Here is a 23,754-nt window from a genome sequence, read left to right on the forward strand (position 1 = left end):
CAAGCCAACCCGGCTCCACGGCAGGCTTCCATTTTCCTTACACTAACTCCAGAAAGTCTGTCAACTCCACAAACCTGACAAAGGTCAACATCTGCGAATCAAACCCTTGGCTGCTCTCTGGCCTGGTTGATGACCTGCATCAGCAAGCGGATCCTCGAACCCACTCCCCTCTGAAAACACTGCCCGGGTGGTTTCCCTAAACCCCTCATTCCTGTCCAAACTGCTTGTGGGTTTCTCTTCTCCCTCCCAACCTTCTTGTGATACGGTGGCCAGAGCTCGTTCTTGCTCTTCTGTATACAGAACTTGTTCCCTGTATAATATCATTCGAGCTAAATCTTCCTTTCTACTCTCCTACCCAAGAGCCCTACGTTCTGACTCAAATAGTCAGTGGATCTTTTAAAGTATACGTTAAAGCCTGCTCAGAGCCTCCCATGACTTGCCCCATACACAAGTAAAGCTTACAGCCTTCTCCACTCCTCCATTTGCCTCCCTCAACCTCCCCTTTAACTTAACCCTTTCCTTTCACAGACTTAGCAAACCGCTTCCCTGTGAAGTATGAAACTTATTTAAAACACTCTACACAGGGATTAAAAATTTTAAACAAAGTCAGGGCACAGTGACAAATGACTGAGTTTGGGCACTGACTGCACATAGTCTCAAATTTAGCAAATATATACTACCTCAGAAACAGCCATTAATACATTTGAACAACAGAACTTAGTGTTATAAAAAAATATATAAAAATAAATACTTACTTCAGAACCATCTGAAAAGAACTGTAGTTAAAAGTATATCCACCAATCACCCACATGAATTTTCCATGTAAAACTGCTTTATGTGAAGCCCGACCCACAGAAGGGCTGAAGGGTTTAACATTTGGCAAAATCCAGTAAGGCTCAGTGGAAGGGACATTCAGAGAACAATCTGGGCCTGTGTAAAAATAAAAAAATAAAAAAATCAAGCAACACCTTTAATTAAACAACAATTTTGTATTACCAAAGCAGATTACACAGATGAAGAGAATCTAATGTTCATCACATTAAAAAATGTAATACGCGTAATAATCTGACCCTACAAAGTGGTGCACAGCTCTAAAACCATCTGTCAAACGAATGAGGGAGGAAGACCAAGAGTTCGTGGGCAAATTAACAGCTCAGGTACACAGTAAGAACAGGGTCCAAAAGCTTCCCTCATGAAAAAAAAAGTCTGAAATATAACTTGCAAATAAGTTCTTAACAAGAAAAATATAATCAGATTTTGGCATGTTCTAATGAATACTATCATGTATAAAAAAAAACTTGTTAAAAGAACTCAAGAAGTTAGACTACAGAGAATCAAACAATCCTGTTAAAAAAAATGGGGTACACAGCTAAACAAAGAATTCTCACCTAAGGAAATGCTCAATATCCCTAGTCATCAGGGAAATACAAATCAAAACAACCCTGAGATTCCACCTCACACCAGTCAGAATATCTAAAATCAAAAACTCAGATGACAGCAGATGCTGGTGAGGATGCAGAGAAAGAGGAACACTCCTCCATTGTTGGTGTGGTTGTAAGCTGGTACAACCACTCTGAAAATCAGTCTGGCAGTTCCTCAGAAAACTCATAGTACTACCTGAAGACCCAGATATTCCACTTCTGGGCATATACCCCAAAGATGCTCCAACATATAACAAGGACACATGCTCCACCATGTTCATAACAGCCCTATTTATAATAGCCAGAAGCTGGAAAGAACCCAGATGTCCTTCAGTAGATGAATGGATACAAAAATTGTGGTACATTTACACAATGGAGTACTACTCAGCTACTAGAAATAATGACTTTATGAAATTCCTAGGAAAATGAATGTATCTAGAGAATATCATCCTGAGTGAGATAACCCAATCACAAAAGAACAGACATAATATGCAGTCACTGATAATTGGATACTAGCCCCAGCAAGCTCTGAATACCCAAGAAACAACTCACAGACCAGATTAAAAAAAAAAAGAAAGAAAAAGAAAGAAAGAAAGAAAGAAAGAAAGAAAGGCCAAAAAGTGGAAGCCTCAGTCCTTCAAAAAAATAAATAAATAAGTGTATAGCGCCCTCTTAGAGTGTGATATACCAAGACCTTAAATCATTAATAATTCAAGAGCTAAGAATATAGCCTTGTGGTAATTCTTGGTATTTAAAAATCATTATGTTTAATCTTTACACACCAAGAAAACTTTGACTGTTTCCATGTTACATTCTGTTCTACATGTACTTTATGCTTATGGTAACTAGTAAGATTTCAATGCATACTATCAAACCTTTAAAAAAAATCAAGTACTGACAAAAATATACTCATATTGTTTTATGCAATAGTTCTTTTAAAACTCTGTACATGTATCTCTGTTATTTAAAATAAAGTTGAAAACACGTGTTAAATAACACGAAATTTCATGTTTCCTTCAGTATGCTTCTATAACACTAAAGTGGAAAACAGCACCCTCACTTCCTACTCCATTACCATGTGACCTTAGATCTGTTCGCCTTGCCCAGCATCAAGCTTTCATATAGAGAGTGGAAATAAAAATCTATTCACAAATGCTATTAAGAGTTTTTAATATCTTGCAAGAGTATACAAAAGACATTTATAAATTACAAGCTATTAAACGTGATAAGGTTCATATTATTAAGAACTGAACTGGCTTCAGTAGGTAACCTCGTCCATCCACCAAAGAAAATAAAGTACAGTAAGATAAAAACTATTTAGAAACTATAAAAGCTTCATAAAGTAAAAGCAATTATTAGTTTAGAATGATGTCCAATCGTCTAAAACTTGAGCAACAGTTGTCTCTTATCCAGACTCATGTGACTAAAATTAGATGTCCTCATCCATAAGATGCAGATGAGGTGACCAATGTCTCTGTCACAACACCCAGTGTCACTGTACTTCATGTCACTGCACTTCCTGTGACCACTTCCTGTCACTGCACTGCACTTGTTACTGAGCTTCCTGTCACTCTACTATACTTCCTGTCACTGTAGTGCACTTCCTGTTGCTGCACTTCCTGCCACTGCACTACACTTCCTGTCACTCTACTATACTTCCTGTCACTGTAGTGCACTTCCTGTTACTGTAGTGCACTTCCTGTTACTGCACTTCCTGTCACTCTACTGCAGTTCCTGTTGCTGCACTTCCTGTTACTCCACTTCTTGCTACTGTAGTGCACTTCCTGTTGCTGTACTTCCTGTCACTCTACTGCAGTTCCTGTCACTGCACTACACTCCTGTTACTGTATTGCACTTCCTGTTGCTACACTTCCTGTCACTACTGCAGTTCCTGTTGCTGCACTACAGTTCCTCTGATTATACTGTGCTTCTTGTGGCTGCACAGTTCTTGTAATTATAGCTGCACTTGTGGCTGCACTCATTTCCTGTTGCAGTACTTCCTGTCACTGTACTATACTTCCCTGTCATTGCAGCATACTTTCTGTCATTGCAATTTCTGTCACAGCACTTTCTGTCGCTGCACTTTACTTCCTGTTGCTGTGTTTCCTGTTATGCACTTATCACTGCACTTTCTGTTGCTACACTACACTCTAACTGCACTTCCTGTCATGTACTGCACTTCCTGTTGCTACATTCACTTCCTGTTGCTGTGCTTCCTGTCACTGCACTGCACTTCCTGTCATGCATCTGTTGCTGCTCTGCGCCTCCTGTCACTAACTGACAAGCATGTGTTCTGACTGCTTCTCCCCCTTTCCTTAAATCCCCTTATGACCAAAGACAACACAGTACTGAAACACAGCCTGCTAATAACACACTGCTTTCTACACGTCAGGACGAATGGGCAAGTGCAGCTCCTCTCACTTAAATCCAAAGTCCATGCCCTCTTCCATCAACCGCCACTGTTTATAAGAGATGGAAGTGCTTCCCCAGAGAACAAAAGGTCAGGTGAGATGCCTACTGCTAACAGCAAAAGCTCTGGGCTCTGAAGGGAAGAGCAAACCATTCACAGCGTCCCTTTGAATAAAGCCCACCTAGCAGCAGAGTGCAGACCCCGTAAACGTCCACTCTGCTCAATTCTCTGAATGCTGAGAGAGGTAAGGAAGGAGAGGAGACAAGCAGGGGTAGCAGAGGTTATGCTTTACAGAGTGGGGGTGGGGGAAGACAAGCAGGGGTAGCAGAGGCTATGCTTTATAGAGTGTGGGGGTGGGGAGGAGACAGCTCCACAGAGAGAACAGCCAGGCTGATTTGGACAGCAGCAAGCAATCCAGGGCTGATGATTCCACTGACCAAGCTGGAAATGTGCCTCAAAGGCTTTGTCACCATTCTGATGTGGTAAGCGGATCGCAGACTATGGAAGAAGGTCACAATACCATTGAAAGGGATCGAAGGGAGATACTATCAATCCCATGCGTGCTTTTAGGTGACTTGATACAAAGAAAGAAGCGACTGTTGATCCGGCAGGATGACAACAAAAGGACTCGAAGCAAAGCAGAGACAGAATCAAGCAAGAGTTACTCCAAGTGATGAGGAAAAATGTGTTCCCAATACAGAATCCACTGACAAAGTGCTGTAGACACTTCAGGATGATAAAACCTGGAATACGCTTGGTTAGTGAAGGGGCTCAGGAGGGTGGACACCACAGATGCAAAGTTCTCTTCAGTTAAGATGCTATTAACCAGGATCACACTGACCAGATTGATATGCAGTCTGACCTCTCCCGGCTACTACAGCCTTTACCAGAGACCACAGCCATAAAACTGAGCAAGACCCTCCACCAGCAAAAAGGCTCTGTAACAACACAAGTGACTGTTACCATTGTGTAGCAGTAAAATTTTTTTAATTAAGATTGTACATTGTTACAATAATTTCATTGTACATTTGAAATGGTAATTATATAATGTATACAGTATTGTATAAACATATAACCATGCACTGGGAACCTAGAAAAAATACACATGACTCACTGTATTGCAAAATTTACTTCATTACAACCATTTATAAGAATAAAACGTATAGTAACTCCAAGATTATACATCTAATACATTGGATATATTGTTTTGCTCAAACTAAATAATTGGTCACATGTTTAAAGTGAAATTAATTCCTACCGTGCCTTTCTTATATCATTTAGCATACCTATATTAATTTGCTATATCCACTATTTTTTCCACTTAGGATTTAACATATATACTGAAATTTCAAATTTCCCAAAGAAGAAGAGGAGGAGGAAAAAAGCAAGGTTAGAAAACGTCTTTGAAGAGTACTATCTTCCAACTCCACTGAAAAGCTTCGTTACCATAGACAACATACTCTGTGTGTGTCCACGGCTAACAGAAGCAATTCCCAAAGTCCTATGTCTGGCTCAGTGTGCTTTAGATGCTCTCAAACTATTACAATACCTACCTTTAAAAACGACAATCACATGACTGGTAATAACCACTCTACATCCGTTCTAAGAATGTGGTTCTTACAATTTAGGTAAATTATGTCATTATGAGAGAGCTGTCTGTCTGCCTGCCTGTCTGTCTGTCTTGTCTGTCTGTCTGCTTAAGCAGAAATTCCTAGTGTCCTGATTCTGAGGTGTAACCAGGCTAAAATAAAGTTGTACATGGGCTCTTGATAGAGAAAGTATTCCAAAGTGGCTGGAGCAGAAAAGGGTCATTTCTCCTTGAGCTCCTGCAGCACCCATTCTGAGAATCGCTGGCATTATCAAGATACATATACATAGAAAAGAGTAACTTTAACATCCTAACGACCTGTTTCTAATCGTTACAGCCATCAAGGCTATATACACAGACATTTAAAATAATGAAGCAGAAAGGAAAGCACACCAGTGAACATTCAAAAACCAAACTGCCCTTTTTATTAGTCTGGTCTCGTGCTCACAGAATCCCGAAACAGTATGTCCAACCTTCAGGTATAATTCACAAATGCAAATTTTATGGATTAATAAAATGCATTAAACTTGGTTACAAAAGAGATGGTTAAATCAAGAGCTATTATCAAGTGTCTACTTACTAAAAAGGAAATGACACTATAGTGTTAGTCCTTAAGAATAATACTTCAGCAGGGAGACGGCTCAGGTAAAGTGCCTGCTGCCCGAGCCTGAGGCATCCACCCAACAGCTGACTGTGATGGCATACATCCACATCAACCCAGCACTGTGGGGAAGGACAAACGGCTCCTTGGAGCTCCATGTCTAGCCCACTGATAGCTCCAGTGCAGGAATAGGTCTCCCCTAGCCCACCACAAAGAAATAAATAGCAGTCTCAGAAGACACCCAGTGTTGGCCTCTGCCCTCCACATAGACATGCACATACTCACAGGAACACATGCATACACCACATACAAACAGAATACTATAAATGAAAACAGTTTAATACATTACAGAGTTTTCATCCTAGGACCCAGACAAATGAAAGTGTATCTTTCTAAAGAAAATGAAATGAGTAACTAGACAGATTAGTTGAGTTACTTAAAATAACCCTGTGAGCTGGGATGAATTTCTTCATAAACTGAAGTGACTATAAGAATCATTCACTCTAAGAACTAGCATGTTACAGACTGAGTATCTGTGTTTACCAAAAATCCTAGATGTGAGCCCTAAACCCCAATTCGACCAGTGAGGAAGTGTACGGTATGCACATGGGTGTGTTCCTGCCATAGTTCTGCCAGAGGAAATATCAGCAAGAAGGTAGCCATCTGTATGCCTAGACGATACCCTCCCCAGAACCAGATTCCCTCATTTCTAATCTAAGGCATCCAACCTCCAGAAATGCGAAGTGGGCAGTGAGTGCTTTGGTTACTCCAGCTGTCAGCATTTGCCGGAGGAACGTCAAGGTGAGCTAGTTCGTGCACGGACACCCCTTTGCACACGCACTGCCCGTGGTGTCACACTGGCTGTGAGGTTAGACAAGGAACACGGTATGTAACTGTCAGGCCATATACAGGTCTAAACCCTGGAGAGCTCTGTCTGCAAAAGGAAATAATCACTGGTCTCTTCCAGAAAACACAACTTCCCTTCTGCTCGGTTAAGTTTGAAATATGTCTGTGGCTCTAACAAAAGCCCATGAAGAGAAAAAAAAAAAAAAAAAAAAAAACGGAGAGCGACTAGGACTGAGGCATAGATGCCACATTTTGGAGGCTCCTGTGAAATTCATTACTCTTAACACGTGAACAAAACGTGAATTTGTTGTGATTTTTATATAGTTTTAAAAATATTTTCTTCATCCGATTATTACAAATAAATTTAAGATATAAATGTTTTCCAAAACATCTTTTTCCTAATGTGACTTAATATTTTTAAAAATTCTATATATTCAGGGTCTGTGATAGACCACCACAAGTTTGAGCCCAGCCTGGGCTACATGATGAGTTAGTTCCAGGCCAGCCTGAGCTATATTGTGAGTCCTGTTTCAAAAGATAAATAAACAAATTATGTTGTATGAAAATATCAGAAGCAACCAAGAGGTCCGAATAAATCAGGGAACCTGGAGTACATCTACACAATGAACGTTGCTCATGCTAAAAAGAGATGAGCTGTAACACTGGAACACAGGAGAGAAACTTGAACACAGAATGCCAAGCAAAAGAAGCTACTCACTAACACTACATGCTAATTTGTTTCTGCTACGGTCAAGCATCATGAAACAATGTTTCCATCAACAAAAGGCCACACATATACAACCATGGTAGCAAGATTGTATCACTTAGGGAGAGCACACCCATCCTCACTAGTGAATAATGGGACACTTCTCAGAACACACCAAAACTATGGAGACAGGAAGGTCACTGGCTGCCAACAGCGAGTCCAGGGAGTTCGCAGTCAGAGAGACAATTGTGTTATACTGCCATGGCACTTTAACCAACACAACTCTAATACAAACTATGACTTTAGGTAACAGTTATCTGTTGGTGTAGGTTCGCCAGTTTTAAGAGACAGACCATTCTGGCAAACGTTGCTGATAAGGGAGCTCTGCTAATGTGGGAAAGACTTCCTGTATCTTTTGCTCAGGTCTGTCATGCTGAGTCAGAACTAGATGAGTCTCGAGTGGAAAGCACTGTATATAAGCCATATTTTACTTCTCTGGCTGTATTTTAACTGCTATTTACATTGAACTATCACTATGGAAAATGAAAATATTTTGGTTTAAAATTTTAAGGTGGGGAAAAAACTCAAAGCATTGTCTAAGGACACAAAATTTGCAAGTGATTAACTACTTAAAATACACAGCCCTGATACTAATAAACATTTGAAACCTTGCACCTGTTATAACCATAAATAATATATATTATCAATAATAAAATCTTTTTTGCTAAGAAATCACTGGTATAGTGTGCTCTTAGTTGGATCAGAGAAAACTGTTCCACTGCTGACCAGTGTTTAATGTGCCTCTGAATTGTGTAATGTGTGCATCCAAGTTCCCTCAGCCAAAAAGTACTGCATTAGCACAAAGATGCTTCTCTGCAAACGCAAGCAGCAAACTAGACATAAGCAGATGGTTTCAGGTAACTATCCGTATCCTTTAGTTCAACTCCACAATGACCAATCTATGACGCCAGATGCGTAAAAAACCAAAAGCACTTCGCCGTGGTTTAAAGCTAATCTTTAATAACAGACAAAAGATGTGAGAATTCTTTTCGAGGAATCTGACTTTTACAACAAGCAGCTAAATAAAGTTTCATTTATTGAAGTTTTAAAAATAGCCACAAGGGGTCAGCATTTCCTAAGAAATACATTCAAAACAATCCTATACCTGTAAAACTAAATTTATTTCTGGAGGATGGTATGCCACCAATTATGAGGTAAATGTGAACACACCACACAGTAAGTCAGGTGAAGTCATCCAGTCTCCGAGGAGTCAACAAAAAGATTCTAGGAGATTATAATGATCATATGCCTCCAATTTTAAGTCTAACGTGGAGCTTCACTCACTCCCTAAAACAGCGTGTAGACAGGTCTTTCCCAATTTTATTTAAGAAAATGCAGATAACTAAGAACTTAACTGTGAGCCACAACATACCACCAGCCCCAAAAGCCAGAGCTCAAGAACGCCTGAGACTTGGGTGTGCAAACTACAATGTGTGTAGCATTGCACTCGCCATCTCCACACCGCCCCTACACCAACCCAGGGCCACACGCTTACCTTGCCAACTATCGTTGCAGACGCAGAGTTTTTCTCCCGTCAGGTCACAGTAGCCATGGTCTGGACTCCCACAGTTGGCTTTGCAGTACGGAATGTCACATGCTTCCCCTTTCCAGTACTTGTCGCATTCACAATACACTTGACTTGCAGCAGAGACACTAGTTGTGCACTTTCCATGGCCAGAGCAATTGTTGGGGCACGAATTGATTCTGCAAAATATGAGTCACAGGCTCAAATGTCATTCGTGCGCAGAATCAAGAGGAGTCCAAATGAACGTCAGGTCGCTTTGGTAGGCCGCGCTCTCTCCTTTGTGCTCATTAGTTTAACAGGATTTCACAGCATGGCTGCGGATCTTCGTCCTGAACCCCATTTTTAGAGACAGGGTCTCAGTCTGTAGTCCAGGCTGCTTTCCTGCCTCGGCCTCCCAGGGGAACTATCATTTCACACCCCCCACGCTTTCATCTCATGGTTACTTATTTGCTGAGTCTTAGTTCACTCTCTAGATGTCTCCTGCTAACAAAACTCTGATGTCCAATGATGACCCCCAACTGCTGAAGCAACTGAACAGTTCCAGGCGTGATGTTTATAAAGACCTGAGTTAATGTTCTGAATATCTATGTTAAGAAGAGACGTTTTAAACTCCTGAACACCTTAAGGCACATGCCACCACTTACAGAGCCACAGAAGACATGTTTTAAAGCCCTTGACTGCTTACATTCTGGGATACATTTACTTCTCCTACATACACATCTGAATATGTTACAGTATGAAGAAATTCCACAATAAATCACTGGTTCAAAGGCATTTCAAATACTATATTCCTGGTGGAAATTTTTCCCATTAGCAATTTTTATCTTCTTGAAGAAAAGGGAAAAAACTGACAAATGACTCTGTGGCCATTTCTCTAAAAGCATCAGAGAGCACTTCCCATTACTTCACCCTGGACTTCTAGATATAAAGGGTTAGTGAAATTAAACATGGTAAGGGACTGGAGAGATGGCTCAGTGATAAAGACCAATGACTATTCTTCTAGGGCACACATGTTCAATATCCAGCACCCACATACTGGCTTACAACTGTCTGTAACTCCAGTTCTTCTGGCCACTAAAGGGACTAGGCATGCATATGATACACACACACACACACACACACACACACCCCACCCATATGCTTAAATAAAATTAACATAAAGTATTTTAAATGAGTATAAATGAAATAAACATGCTGAAAAAAATCAAAGGAAAAACCAATTCCCAAACAAATACAAATAGCTGAATAAAATATGAAGCCAATCTAAGACTTCAGCAAGAAGATAAAAATATTGGAAAAATAAAACAGAAATTGTGGAAGTAAAAATTCAATAAGTCAAATAAAAAATAGGAAAGTAAAAAAGCCTTGCCAATAGATCCGGTGGAGTACCAGAGCACCAAGGCTTAAGGACGAGGCGGCTGAAACCAAACACTCATAAAACCATAAAGCACCTGCTCACAGAGCATGCGAGACCTGTAAGACGCCACTTTAGACAAAACTTCCAAATCAGGGTCATAAAAAGTACAAGGTAAAAGCACAGGAAATACACTTATTAAAACCATGGCAGGAAAATGACTATCAGATATAGGAGGCATGCACCACACCCGTCAGGACCAGAAAAGCCCTCATCTCAAACACAGGCTAAGTACTAAGCATACAGAAAAAGTACTAAGCATACAGGAAAAGTACTGAGTGCACCAAACAAAGGATACTGAAAGCTGTCTGGGTAATACAAAAACTAATCAGAATCATGTGGACTTCTCACAAGACCTGCACAGTAACACAATCTGTTAGACAGGAATTGCCTACTCAGCAAAACTGTCCATCCTAATGAAGAAGACAGAAAGTATTCATGACAAACAGAAGCTAAGAGCATGAGCGCTGAGCCCGCATGAAGGAAGATCCGCAAAGAAACCACACACTGATGTGTAGGATTTACAACATCTGATGATGTAGACTTCAACCCAAAAATTTGTCAGAAGACAAAAAAGGTAATTTCCACATCGATTAAGGGAATAATCCATCTAGACTGCATTGTCATATCAAGAAGCAAATCCAGTCTCACAAGACAAACACTGTTGAAAGTAAAGACACAGACTTACGTCAGCGCAATAACAACCTGTAATGCCGACACCCCATTCAGCAACACGGGTCACCCAGACAAAAGTCCAACAGAGCCCCTGCCCAAACACTGCCCACACATTCTTCTCAGCGGCCCACGGGAAGGTTCTCTGGAATGGGACACGCTATAGAACATAGGGAAGTCCTAACAAAAACCAGCAAACACTCATTACAGTCTCTCTGATCACAACGGGGTGAAGAGAAACCCACAGAATACGGGGAATACACAAATTCAGAAAGACTGAGAAACACACCCCAGAACAAAGTTTAAACCTTACAATCAAATCAAAATGAAAACTCAATAAGCCAGGACCTAGTCAGTAAAATGAAAACGGTTATCGGAGATAAATTTATTGTTACATCATTGATTAAAATCACAGAAATGAACAACAGAAAGAGCAGACAGACAGGACGGGTTCTTCAAAGGGTGAGCAGGACTGACAAACCCTTAACCAAACTAACCAAATAAAGACAGGAGAGACAAACTAGTAAAGTCAGAGGCAGCGGTCAACAGGCACAGGCGATGCCCAGTCGATCCCTGGAGCTTATCCGAAAGCCTACAGTCTAATAAATTGGAAACCTGGAAGAAACGGGTAAACTTCTGGAGACCTACCAAAATTAAATGAAGACGGCAAGAGCCGTTGAAGCAGATCTAAGACAAGCAACAGGACTGGGCACCAGTGACCCAGCCAGAAAGTCCCAGCCCGAGCCGGGTTCACTATTCGAGTCTACGCTACCTGTAAAGAGGCAAAGTCAAGCTACAAGTAAACTACTTAAGGGCACAAAATGAGAGTTTAGAGCTACATGCAACCCCACATATGTGTTGTTATATGTAAATCACTCTAGTGCTGTTTGACTTAATCATTTACTTAAACGATCTTAAATTTGTAATTAATGCTTCGACCACACAATTTTCTGCAAGATTACAGACTTGAAAACTAACATAAAATCAGACTTGGAGGACAATCTGAGGGAAAGTGCTAATACATCAGGCTGTGTAGAAAAAGATTCTATATAAGTTGAAATTTAACACACAGACCTATTCCGTGTATACAGGACATTCATATACATTAGGTGTGTTTCTCTAGGTGAAACCAAGCAGATACTTACGAATAGAAAATGTTGAAGCCGGTTAGGTTATACGCAGCATCGCTGAAAAAGTGGAGCAGCGCGTAGCCAGACGTCGTGACAACCTCAGGCACCGTCTCGTTACCCCTCACTTCGGGAACAATCAGGCCACTAAAGGAAACCAGAAATGAGAACTGTGGGGATCCACTGTGACTGCGTGTAGAAAACATGCTCAGAAACGTCTTCCGACAGAGATCGAGCGCACGTTAGAAGGGAAAAGTAGCAGGAGAACAGACACCAAAGTTACGCTTTTTACACGACCAGGTATACTGCTGATAATGCACTAACACAGTCTCAAGCCTCCGCACCACCACCCGCTCCCTTCCTCTTCCTGCTCCTAAGCTGCTGCTGCTGCTGCTGCTGCTCCTCCTCCTCTTCCTCCTCCTCCTCCTCCTCCTCCTCCTCCTCCTCCTCCTCCTCCTCCTTCTCCTCCTCCTGATGCTCTGCCTCCCAATTGTCCTCCTCTTCTTGCTCCTCCTCCCCTCCTCTTCCTGACCTTCCTCTTCTTCCTCCTCCTCCCCCTGCTCCTCATCTTCTTCTAGCCCTCTTTGGACTGAAATGTCCCATCTCCCCTTTTCATTCTTTCTCCATCCTGTGACAATGGCAACACAACAGCTCCTGATATAACCCATCCAGCTTCATTCTAAGCCTCTGTAACATTGTAGCAAGTAGTTGAAAAAAAGTAGTTTTCTTCCCCTCTGGCTCCAAACAGTAATGAAGCCAGAAATATTCTAGACCTGCTTAGGTGATGACAATGAAAACTCCATAAAACTGTACATTTACATTGCAAGATTTAGGTACCAAATACTTTTAAAATACATGCTTTTGGTTATTTAAAATTCTGCCTTTAGTTGTATTAAAGCACAAATATTCCCAGACGGTATATTTCATCTAGGTCAGTAAGCACACAGGAGAGACCTGCTGAGAGGCTGGGCAGTGAATGTACAAAGGTTCTAAGAACCAGATATTTCTTTGGCTGGCTGGTTGGACACATTATTTTATTTTTCTGTTTGTGTGTTTTGTTGTGGTTGCAGTTTTGTTTTTGTTCCGTATGTTTTTGGTTTGGTTTGGGTCCTGTTGTTGTGTTCAGTTTAGTTTTGTTCGTACTGCACCACAGGCTAATCCTGAACTCATGATGATTACAGGGGTGAGCCATACCCAGCTTTCATACAGCCCTCACTAATCCCTTTTAATCTGGAAAACAGACATTCTTCATTTTGGACTAGACTACTCAATCTAAATATGTAAAACATGACTGGATGAGAAAGTTGGCAAACACATTGTACAATGTGAATTAGTGGATTACTGGTTGTGTTGTTGTTTTAAATCATTTTTAATGAATTATATTTTAATTTGTCAAAGTACTATTTCCCTACCCAGAATACACCAAGATTTTACCACTACTTGGGTGGTTATATTACACCATGAGATTGCTATCGCGGTCAAACTCCCCACCTGCAGGCCCACTGTGCTGCTATGTGTGCTTCTTTAGAACATTATAAAATGGAATATTACGGGACCTCTTTTACATATGACTTTTGAGACCCTTTTTAGGTATCCCTGGTTTTTCATTTCTTAAAGCAGTAAATTTGTTCCAAAGTTAAGGTAATATTTAGGCATCACTGGGAACTAAATTCCCTCAAACAAACCACTTTTGATAGAAAAAATGAGATCCAAAAGATGTTTTATGTTCAAATATAAATTTAAGAATAAACAACCCCTGATTTTATCTACTAGGTGTGATGGTAAAGAGGAAGGTTTTTAAAAGAAGGCTGTGAACAGAGTTTGATTTCTGTAAGTCAGTCTTAGTTTGACATACACATGTGTTTCTCACAGTAGTGGGATTACAGCTGCTGTGTAACTTGTAAAAGAGTCATAAACTAACATCTCTTCACCCTTCTGAGGCATTAGAAACACAGAGGGAGAGAAAAGACTATAAAAGCCAGAGGAACTACTGGGTCTTTGTTTTGTTTTTTATAACTATTTCCTCCAAATTAAGAAAAAACAATCAGGGGCTGGAGGGATGGCTCAGTGGTTAAGAGCACTGACTGCTCTTCCAGAGGTCCTGAGTTCAATTCCCAGCAAACACATGGTGGCTCACAACCATCTGTAATGGGATCTGACGCCTTCTTCTGGTGTGTCTGAAGACAGCTACAGTGAACTTACATATAACAAATAAATAAATCTTAAATAAATAAGTAATAAAAAGAAAGAACAGACAAGACTCCCTCCTGGGGGAACAGTGTAGGCCTGGAAGAGTCAGGAAGCCACTGACACAGGAGGCTCAAGAGCTCAGAAGGAAAGGTTGGGGAACCTCTGGAACTAGTCCAGCTGTCTACACTGGGCAGGGAGATTGGAGGATGCAGCTTTGATCTCTTACCCACTGTGGGAGGGTTCTCAGGGGTGCAACTACATACCCTGTAGGTTACCCATAGGCTGTAAGTGACCTTTCACCTGACAGACTCATCCATTAAACTAAGCTAAACTTGTGCAAAACAATCTCTTTGCTGTCACTGGCGCCCAGTCAATGGTGAATACGTATTTCTTCACAGTTCCTCAGGAGGTTTTGTGCCAAGTCCAGAGTGGCGATGTACAGAACAGTATGCCATGGTTTCCTGCCCCTGAAACAGAGTCAGCAGGGCCTGGCCCTCCATAGTGTTGATGGTTGCTATGAGTGTTAAGATTTTTTTGTATGATAATGTACATATTTTCAAGTTCTACCTTCAAGGAATGTCCTCTCTGCCAAGGGTAATGACTCCATGATAATCAGAGATAACCTGAGTGAGGGTGTGTCTATGTCTTTAGCAAAATGGTAAACACTGAGACCTTCAGGACAGTCCTTAAGGCTGTGGGAAAGAACACTGAAAACAGGAGTACAAAAATATATAACTTCTCACTACACAAAAATGTAAGGCTGTGATATGAACTGTAAACGGAGCTTCACAGATCTAAAGGAACAGAGACGGCTATGAGCCTGCTTGTCAGAAAGGTACTGTACTGGCTGGTTTTGTGTCAACTTGACACAAGCTGGAGTGATCACAGAGAAAGGAGCCTCAGTTGGGGAAATGCCTCCATGAAATCCAGCTATAAGGCATTTTCTCAACTAGTGACCAAGGGGAAGGGCCCAGCCCACTGTGGGTGGAGCCATCCCTGGCCCAGCCCATTGTGGGTGGTGCCATCCCTGGGCTGGTAGACCTGGGTTCTATAAGAAAGCAGGCTGAGCAAGCCAGGGGAAGCAAGCCGGTAAGTAACATCCCTCCATGGCCTCTGCATCAGCTCCTGCTTCCTGACCTGCTTGGGTTCCAGTCCTGACTTACTTAGGTGACAAACAGCAGTGTGGAAGTGTAAGCTGAATAAACCCTTTCCTCCCAAATTTGCTTTTTGGTCATGATGTTTTGTGCAGGAATAGAAACCCTGACTAAGACAGGTACTAACACAGGCAGGTAAAAATGCAAGCACATTCCTGAGTTCAAGGTCAGCCTAGGACAGAGTGAATTTAGGTCCAGAAGGACTCAGAATGGCAAACCCTAGGTGGGGCCTCACCCAGCTATCTGACTGTATAAGCTTGTGCTTTTGGCCTTTTCCTGAGAATCAAGGGCTTTCGGTCATGGGATAATCAAAAGGGAACTTGGAGCAAAGACTGGGTTGATATGTAAAATAAAAGACTAGCCTTTTAGTCTGCAAGAGATGAACTATCCAGAGTTTTTAAAATAGCAAGAGAAAGCTGCCTGGAGCAGAACAGAAAGATCTGGAAAGCCATCTCGAGCAGAGCATAGGCCATTGGTGTGAACCCACAAATTGACTTCAAGTCATTTGTTTCAACACAGACACCCAGGACCAAGCGGAGGCTGGTCCTCAGCAGTTGAATCCATACAGCCAATCAAATCAAGTACAATGACAATGTGTGTGTGTGTGTGTGTGTGTGTGTGTGTGTGTGTGTGTGTGTGTGTATTCCTAAGACTTTAAGACACCTTTAAGAGCTCTTGGAAAAAGAAGAAAATCTATTTATTTGCTTGCTGACTTATAAACAGCTCAAAGGCACCAAATGAAGGTGTGGAGAGAAGTCTTGATGGTTACGAGCAACTGCCACACTTGCAGAAGAGCCAAGGCTGTTTCCCAGCACCCACATCAAGCAGCTGAAGGCCACCTGTCACCCCAGCTGCAGACCAGACCCTCAGGCGGAATTCCATGGGCCTACACACTAATCTTCACACCCACAGGTTCCAGGCAGACACACACACACACACGCACGCACACGCACACGCACACATTTTTAAGAATAAATCTTTTTTAAAGCAATAAATGAAAGAGGGACTCCCGGATATTATACAACATACCAGATAATTTGGACAAATCCACATTATAATATAACCCACAGGGTAAGTCAACTACATAAAACCAAAACAATCTCTTTAAAGTGAGACAGAGCTCACACCTAAGGATGAGCCCGTGCTACACAGATCCTATTTCTCTATCTTCACAGTGGAAAACCAGATTTTAGGCCTAAAGGGGTGTCAAAATTTTTCCAGAGCTCAGGTCCTTTCTTTAAACTAGGACCCGACAACTAGAAAAGTGAACTGCTCGGTGTCAGGCCCCCCACGTATTGTCTGCACCGTGGGTCTGCGCGATCTCAACGCTTGCTCTAAGCTGAAGGTGAGCTGCTGGTGACCTCTGACCTCTGTTACTTCCCGCAGGAAGGCACCTTTCCAGAGCTCATTTATTGCTACATACAACTCTTTCCAAACTCGATATCCAATACAAATTTTCCCAGCAACAGACAGAATGGGGGAGGGTGTTAGAAACACAACTTCTCAATTACAAATAGTCTCCGTGTTGTAAAAAGGTCTGAGGGAATAAAATCTAACCTTGTAAGGATGCGTCCGGAACGAATCACTGTCTCAGTGACTTGAAAACTAAGGTCCAGAATCACGTTACATGGACTCACTCTGACTCCATCATGTATCAGAGAACGATTCGGGCAGCTCCCAGAATCTTTCGGTGCTTCAAGCTCGATTCACACAATGGTAGGAGCGCACGGTGAGAATTCAGTGAAGGGAGAGTTCAAATCCTCAGCCTACAGTCAGCACTCAGCAGGCCTTACTGCTGCCCGAAGTTTATTCAAGACTCACCTCCTGGACAGTCCTTCACATATCCTATGCTAATCCACCTAAAATTACTTAACATCTTCTTACCGTCTGTACATCATACGTGTTTTTCTCTCCCTCGAATGTTCTTTCTAGAACTATACGTCCCCTCCTACTCTAACAAAGTTCACCATGAGCAATTAGCTAATTGTCAGAAATGACGTATTCCTCTTTCATCATAGGACTATACATAATATGTAGGAGAAATCTCTGTGCACAGATAAGTATTGTGTGGTTAAAAAACAAGTAGGGGCAGCTTTTGCTGCCGGTTTTTTGCATACGACCTTCAAAATCCAATTTCTCGAGTGACAAACTGTCTTTGCTGTTTACAGTAGGTCTCGATGGTCTCTGTCAATGGGTCCTTTCATAGTGGGATCTAAAGTTACACTTCAAGTGTTGGACGGTCACTCCAATAAGTCACAATGGGATGAAAGCTGAAGTGATCACCTGACTTAATACTGAAGGGCAGAATAAAGATTTGCATTCAGCCTCCTCATGGCCAGTGATTCAACCAGCGGAGTCTACTCTGAAGCAGCCCCAGTACCCGAGCTCAGGTGAGCCTCCGAGCGTAGCACACAATGGCACACTAGGTGGACACATCCTAAGGACACGACGTTTGCTGTCTGCCACCCTTCAGTCTCACTCTGGGCCCCTCTGTGATGGCTTGTACATGCTTGACCCTGGGAGTGGCACGATTGGAAGGTGTGCCCTTGTTGGAGTGGGTGTGTCACTGTGGGTGTGGCTTTAAGACCCTCATCCTAGCTGCCTGCAAGCCAGTGTTCCGCCAGCAGCCTTCAGATGAAGATGTAAAACTCTCAGCTCCTCCTGCGCCAGGCCTGCCTGGATGCTGCCATGTTCCTGCCTTGATGATAATGGACTGAACCTCTGAACCTGTAAGCCAGCCCCAGTTAAATGTCCTTATAAGACTTGCCCTGGTCATGGTGTCTGTTCACAGCACTAAAACCCTAACTAAGTTATCATCTGTTTAGGTTTCAACTTCTACTCTTAATAATAAAAACTTTAGCCACAAATACAATACTTTGTTGAATTCTAAGACACACACTTGAAGATTATCAACAATTAGAAAGCAGAGGTTAGCTAAATTTATGGCCAAATAGAGAGAAAGAAAGATGGGGGCCTCCTTCCTGACTGGTGTCTACAGTGAAGACAGGTCAGGAACTCTTCATCTAGCAAGTCTTGGCGTGTGACTTCATGAGGGACCTCTGCCTTGTTCCTCACCATGTCCTCCAGACCTCTGACACTCTCTGGTCTCTGAGCAGGTTATTAAATGGAACAATTACTCATGTAGATGGCTGAGTAAAAAATATAGTATTATGATTCCAATTAAATGCTTTTTCTTAGCAAAGTAGAATTTAATAGTATGTGCTTTTTGAATTGAGGTTGAAACCCTAATCCTGGCTTATCACCTACTAGAAGCAAATGGTTTCTCTGGGCCTCGGTTTTCTCAGCTCTAAAGTGGGGATAATAGTAGTACTTTACCCAGACTTCTGAGAGGCTTAGAAGACATCTAAACTGGCAGCCACAAATTTGCATCAAGTAGCTATTCAATAAACTTGAGTTTTCCATGTTCTCAGTGTCTGAGTAACTTTGAGGAAAGTGTTTGTTTGGCTTCCATATTCTGAGTCGCAGTCCTCTGAGGAAAGCTAGGCAGAGACTCAAAGTGGACAGGAGCCTAGTTGCAGGAGCTGCTGCAGAGGCCATGGAGGCTGCTGCTTACTGGCTTTCTCCTCATGGCTTGCTCAGCCTGCCTTCTTATAGAAGCCACAATCACCAACCCAAGGCAATGAAGTCTACCACCTCCAACAAGACGGGCCCTCCCATGTCAATCATAAACTTTTTTTAAACAATCCTACAGGCTGCCTACAGCCCAATCCTACAAGCTGCCTACAGCTCAACCTTATGGAGGTATCTTCTCAACTGAGGTTCCCTCCTCTCAGATGACCACAGACTGTGCCAAGCTGACATAAAGTACCCAACACACTCAGGAGAGGTAAAAGGCATGCTTGGTAAAAAAGTGTCTCCAGTTCCATCTTCACAGGCTAAACCCATCCTGATAAGTATCTCAGCAAAGATGGCTTTAGTAACAGAAGAAAAGCTAATTAAAATTTGATAAGTTGGTTAATGAATGTAAAGCCACTGGATAAATGAAAAAAATAAAAAGGCACAGAAAACTAAGTAATAGCCAACAATCCCATAAAATTAATGATAGCAAAATGGTGCTCTGTGAAAATAAATGTGTAAACCCACTATCTTATTTATATTATATTTTATTACATCATAATTATTCTCATGGGTCTATCATATCTTCATCTGGTACCCTCAAATTATTATTTCTAACTTTTTTTTAATGTTCAAAAAACTGAAGCTCTGATGGGCAAGAGCCCAACAGTTGAGAGTATTAGTTTTGCTTGCAGAGGGCCAGAATTCATTACCCCAAACCCAATTGAGATGAGCCCCAACAGACTGCTCCAGGAGATTTAGCGCCCTCTTCTGGCCTTTATGTGCACAGGCAGGAACACACACACACACACACACACATGATAGAGGGATGGATAGATAGCTAGATCTCTTTTAAGGAGTTCTAAAAGTGTTTACAGCAATATCATAGAATAAATACCTAAACTACTAAGGCTCACTCTTAAAGTCATGAATTATATAGAATCATAAGATAAAATGGAAATACCAGCCCTTGAATGTTTGCCCAACAGATTGTTCAAATTACTGATGAAATAAAGTACTTGCAAGACAGTGAAAAAATATTTCAAATTAAAATCGCTGTGGAACAAGCTTCAGTCTATGCTCGAATCTTCGACACTGATAAAATACAAGAGACCTGTGTAACAATGTAACAGGCAATGTGCCAACAACCCTCCTAAGTTGAATACAAAATCTACATGTTCATACTTTTTCTATATTTTAAATATTTTCTGCCTACTCACAGCTTTCTAATAATACAGAATTATTTAAAAGTTTAAATTAATATTGAAATGCTATGACTTCAAAATTAAGGTCTGAATTATCTGACTACCTATAAAATATTATAAAGTAAATAAGATTTCCAAACTCCTGGGAGCTGTAGAAACACCTCCTTTATTAAACCCTTATGCCAAGTATAACTTAATCCTAGTTTTCAGAGCTTAAAATTTCCTCAGTTCACTAACACAGAAAGACAACTATGAAAAATACAAACCTTTACTTAGTTCTCAGTCTGAACTCGCCCAAATATCTCTAAACAGATTTATGGAAACATATGTAAACCAACTTAAAGGGGGAAAAAAGCTAAGTACAGTAGAAATAAGAAGTATTTGTAAAGAAGTGTAGAGTTCCTGCAGAACTCTGTGTAGATTTTGTTCTGTGTGGACTTTACTCATCCGCCATAGGAACATTCCTGTGTTCGCACTTCGGTTGAGTCACAGTACACAAAGTGTATTTATTATAACAGTCCTTGAAATCCAGTCATCAGCAACAACCATCAATCTGTGTAGGGCAATAGGGGAGGCTAAAATCGACGAGTTACACAGCTGTCTGCTCCCCTACAGCTGTCAGAAAGCTCGGGGGCAATCGGAGTTACTCACCTGAGCACAGCCACCAGGGGAGCATAGATTGAATCTCCATCATAAACATACATATGGTCCCAGCTGCATTCCGTGGCAAAATGATTGAATCTTAACCTCAACACTGCATTTGGACTGAAAGGGAAAACATAAAGTATCTTTAAATTCATATATAACATATAAAATTTAATTTTCTAGAATTAGACATATGCATTTGGACTGAAAGAAAAAATAAAGTATCTTTAAGTTCATATATAAGATATAATTTTTTTAGAATCAGACATCGTGGTTTTATTTAAAATCTATTTCAGAAATTTTTCTACAAATCATTAAATCACGATGAAAAAAAAGTTGATGATATGCTGTTAAGATACAGGTTTCAAAATACATGCATGTAAAAAAAATTCAGTCAGCATTAAAAGTCAGATCTTATATACTTGCTTAAGGCACAAGTTATATACTTCACGTGCTTTTTTTTTTTTACTGCAATCATATCAAATTATATTCTAACACAAAAGCAAAGAAATAAATGATACAGCTAGTGATTTTACCCCACACTTCAGCATCTCAGGATAAAAACCAATGGATTCGGCTGAAACTGTATACTTACTAGCCTTCAATTAGCCACGTACACTTTGTTTTATATTTATAGTTGATTGGACCATCTGTTAAGTATCCAGAAGGTTCTGTTAACCTAAAAAAGGGAAAATCATGGAAACAGTTTCTTTACGGTAGCATTAAGGCAGCAGCAGTATGAGAAAAACTCAAAGCCTTGGGCCACAACGACAAGCTGACAGCTTACAAAGGGGAGGCTAGGTAGTCAATCTAAGACAACTTTGTCCATACAACTAAAGAGAAATTGTCTAAACTTCTTCAAATTGGATAAACCACGGCCATTTCAACTGACACCATAGGGAGTCAATGAAAGACTGAACATTGTACTGATGGGTTCTGTGTTGACAAAATGTTGATGAGGTTAAATTTTATCTTCACTGAAATTAGGCTCTGGTGAAAGGGCGACAGGACTGCCTCTGAACGGCGCAGACCGATAGGTGTGCATCTGGGGGTGATGGTTGCACGTGACTTGGGGGAGGGGTAATGGCAGCATCTGGGGTCAGGTGATGGTTGCACGTGACTTGGGGGAGGGATAATGGCAGCATCTGGGGTCAGGTGATGGTTGCACGTGACTTGGGGGGATTAATGGCCGAACGTGATTTCAGCATGCTGCAATCCTCACGCAGCCATCAGATACCAACTTCTCCTGACTACTTTATACTTGATACACTATTGTATAGTGTACCAAAATGTTTTATTTTCCTATCTATGCTTAAACAATTAGAAAAACTTTTTTCAGACTCTTAAAATATGAAAGACAAAGATTTAGGTGAGCCCATATTTAGAATTTTTCATGTAGCCTTAATAGCTACACACACACACACACACACACACACACACACACACACACTTCACAAACAGCCAGTTTTTTGTAGTTATATAAACAGACATACATATATACCCTGATATCAGAGTCATAATCTACTTTTAAATAAAATTTTGTTTTCCACGTGCCTTATTTTTTTTCCTTTGTTTTCCATGGAGCCTTAAAATCATTAGGAAAAAAAACAGGTTGTCACACCAGTGGAGGCCAACATTATCTGAAAGTCTTTCACAATCCCTACAAATGGTTTGGTAATAAAAATGCAAATTTGTGCTTGGAAAAAAAAAATTGATGAGTTACAAAGCAATCTCTATGTTCTCAAGATAACATGTTCTATGTAGCAAGCACTACTGTGAGTGGATAATGTTACTTTATTTTAAACCCTCAAAAACCCTGTAAAACAGGAAGCAATTCCATTCTACAGATGAGAAAAATAAAGTGCTACTTTAGAGAGCGGACTCGTCAACTTATTCTAATTTTTCACTTCCAATAATAGCAGGTGAAGTGATTCAGACAGACAACCCTCATACCAACTTTAAAAGTGGAATAACTTTTAAGTATTCCAAGCCTGACCATCAGCTCTAATCTAGGCACCAAGCCAAAGCCCAGAAGCCACAGGTACTTTAAGAGGAGCAAGGCGCACACACACACACACACACACACACACACACACACACACACACACACAACTGCTTTGGGGCTAAGATTTCTCTATCTCACAGAAACTGCCCAATGAAAGTGTGTGTCCGAGGGCCACAGGAAGGCTCCTCAGTGCACCACATGGTGCTTCTGACATGGGAATAATGATTTGTTCTGAGTGTACCAGAGCTGAGATGAGTAATCTTGGTTGTCAACCTAACTACATCCTGAAGTGACTAAAGCCCAAGCCCCTGGAGCACATGTGAGGCACTTTTTTTGGCTGGATTATTTGAAATGGAAGACCCACCCTAAATCCATCTGAGGTCAGAAGACCCACCCTACATGGGCCACACCCTTGAAGAAGAAAGCCTGCGCTTCCTGTCTGCTGGCCTCACTGTCAGAACCCACTTCTTCAAGATCCCAATTTGGACTGAAAAACGGTGGAGCTCTAGGTCCTCCCTTGGACTCCAGCACCAGACTGGACCTGTGAGATTCCCGGTCTCATCTATCCTCCCATCTGGAAAGAGCAGAGGCTAGACTTCCAGGACCCCT

At 41.3% G+C, this 23,754-nt stretch overlaps 1 protein-coding gene across 1 annotated transcript in view; it reads right to left on the bottom strand.

The window, feature by feature from the left end:
• The window catches only part of ATRNL1 (attractin like 1), a 494,725-nt gene that overhangs the window by 454,272 nt on the left and 16,699 nt on the right, over positions 1–23,754 (bottom strand). Inside the window, exons 2-6 of the mRNA XM_080912593.1 lie at positions 21,736–21,819; positions 21,147–21,260; positions 12,389–12,517; positions 9,128–9,336; positions 756–930 (exon numbers count right to left, since the gene is read on the bottom strand). Coding sequence (XP_080768719.1) covers positions 756–930; positions 9,128–9,336; positions 12,389–12,517; positions 21,147–21,260; positions 21,736–21,819 — 711 coding nt within the window. The remainder of the gene's footprint in view (positions 1–755; positions 931–9,127; positions 9,337–12,388; positions 12,518–21,146; positions 21,261–21,735; positions 21,820–23,754) is intronic.

The sequence above is a fragment of the Micromys minutus genome, assembly GCF_963924665.1.
Source record: "Micromys minutus genome assembly, chromosome: 2".
Taxonomy (NCBI): Eukaryota; Metazoa; Chordata; class Mammalia; order Rodentia; family Muridae; genus Micromys; species Micromys minutus.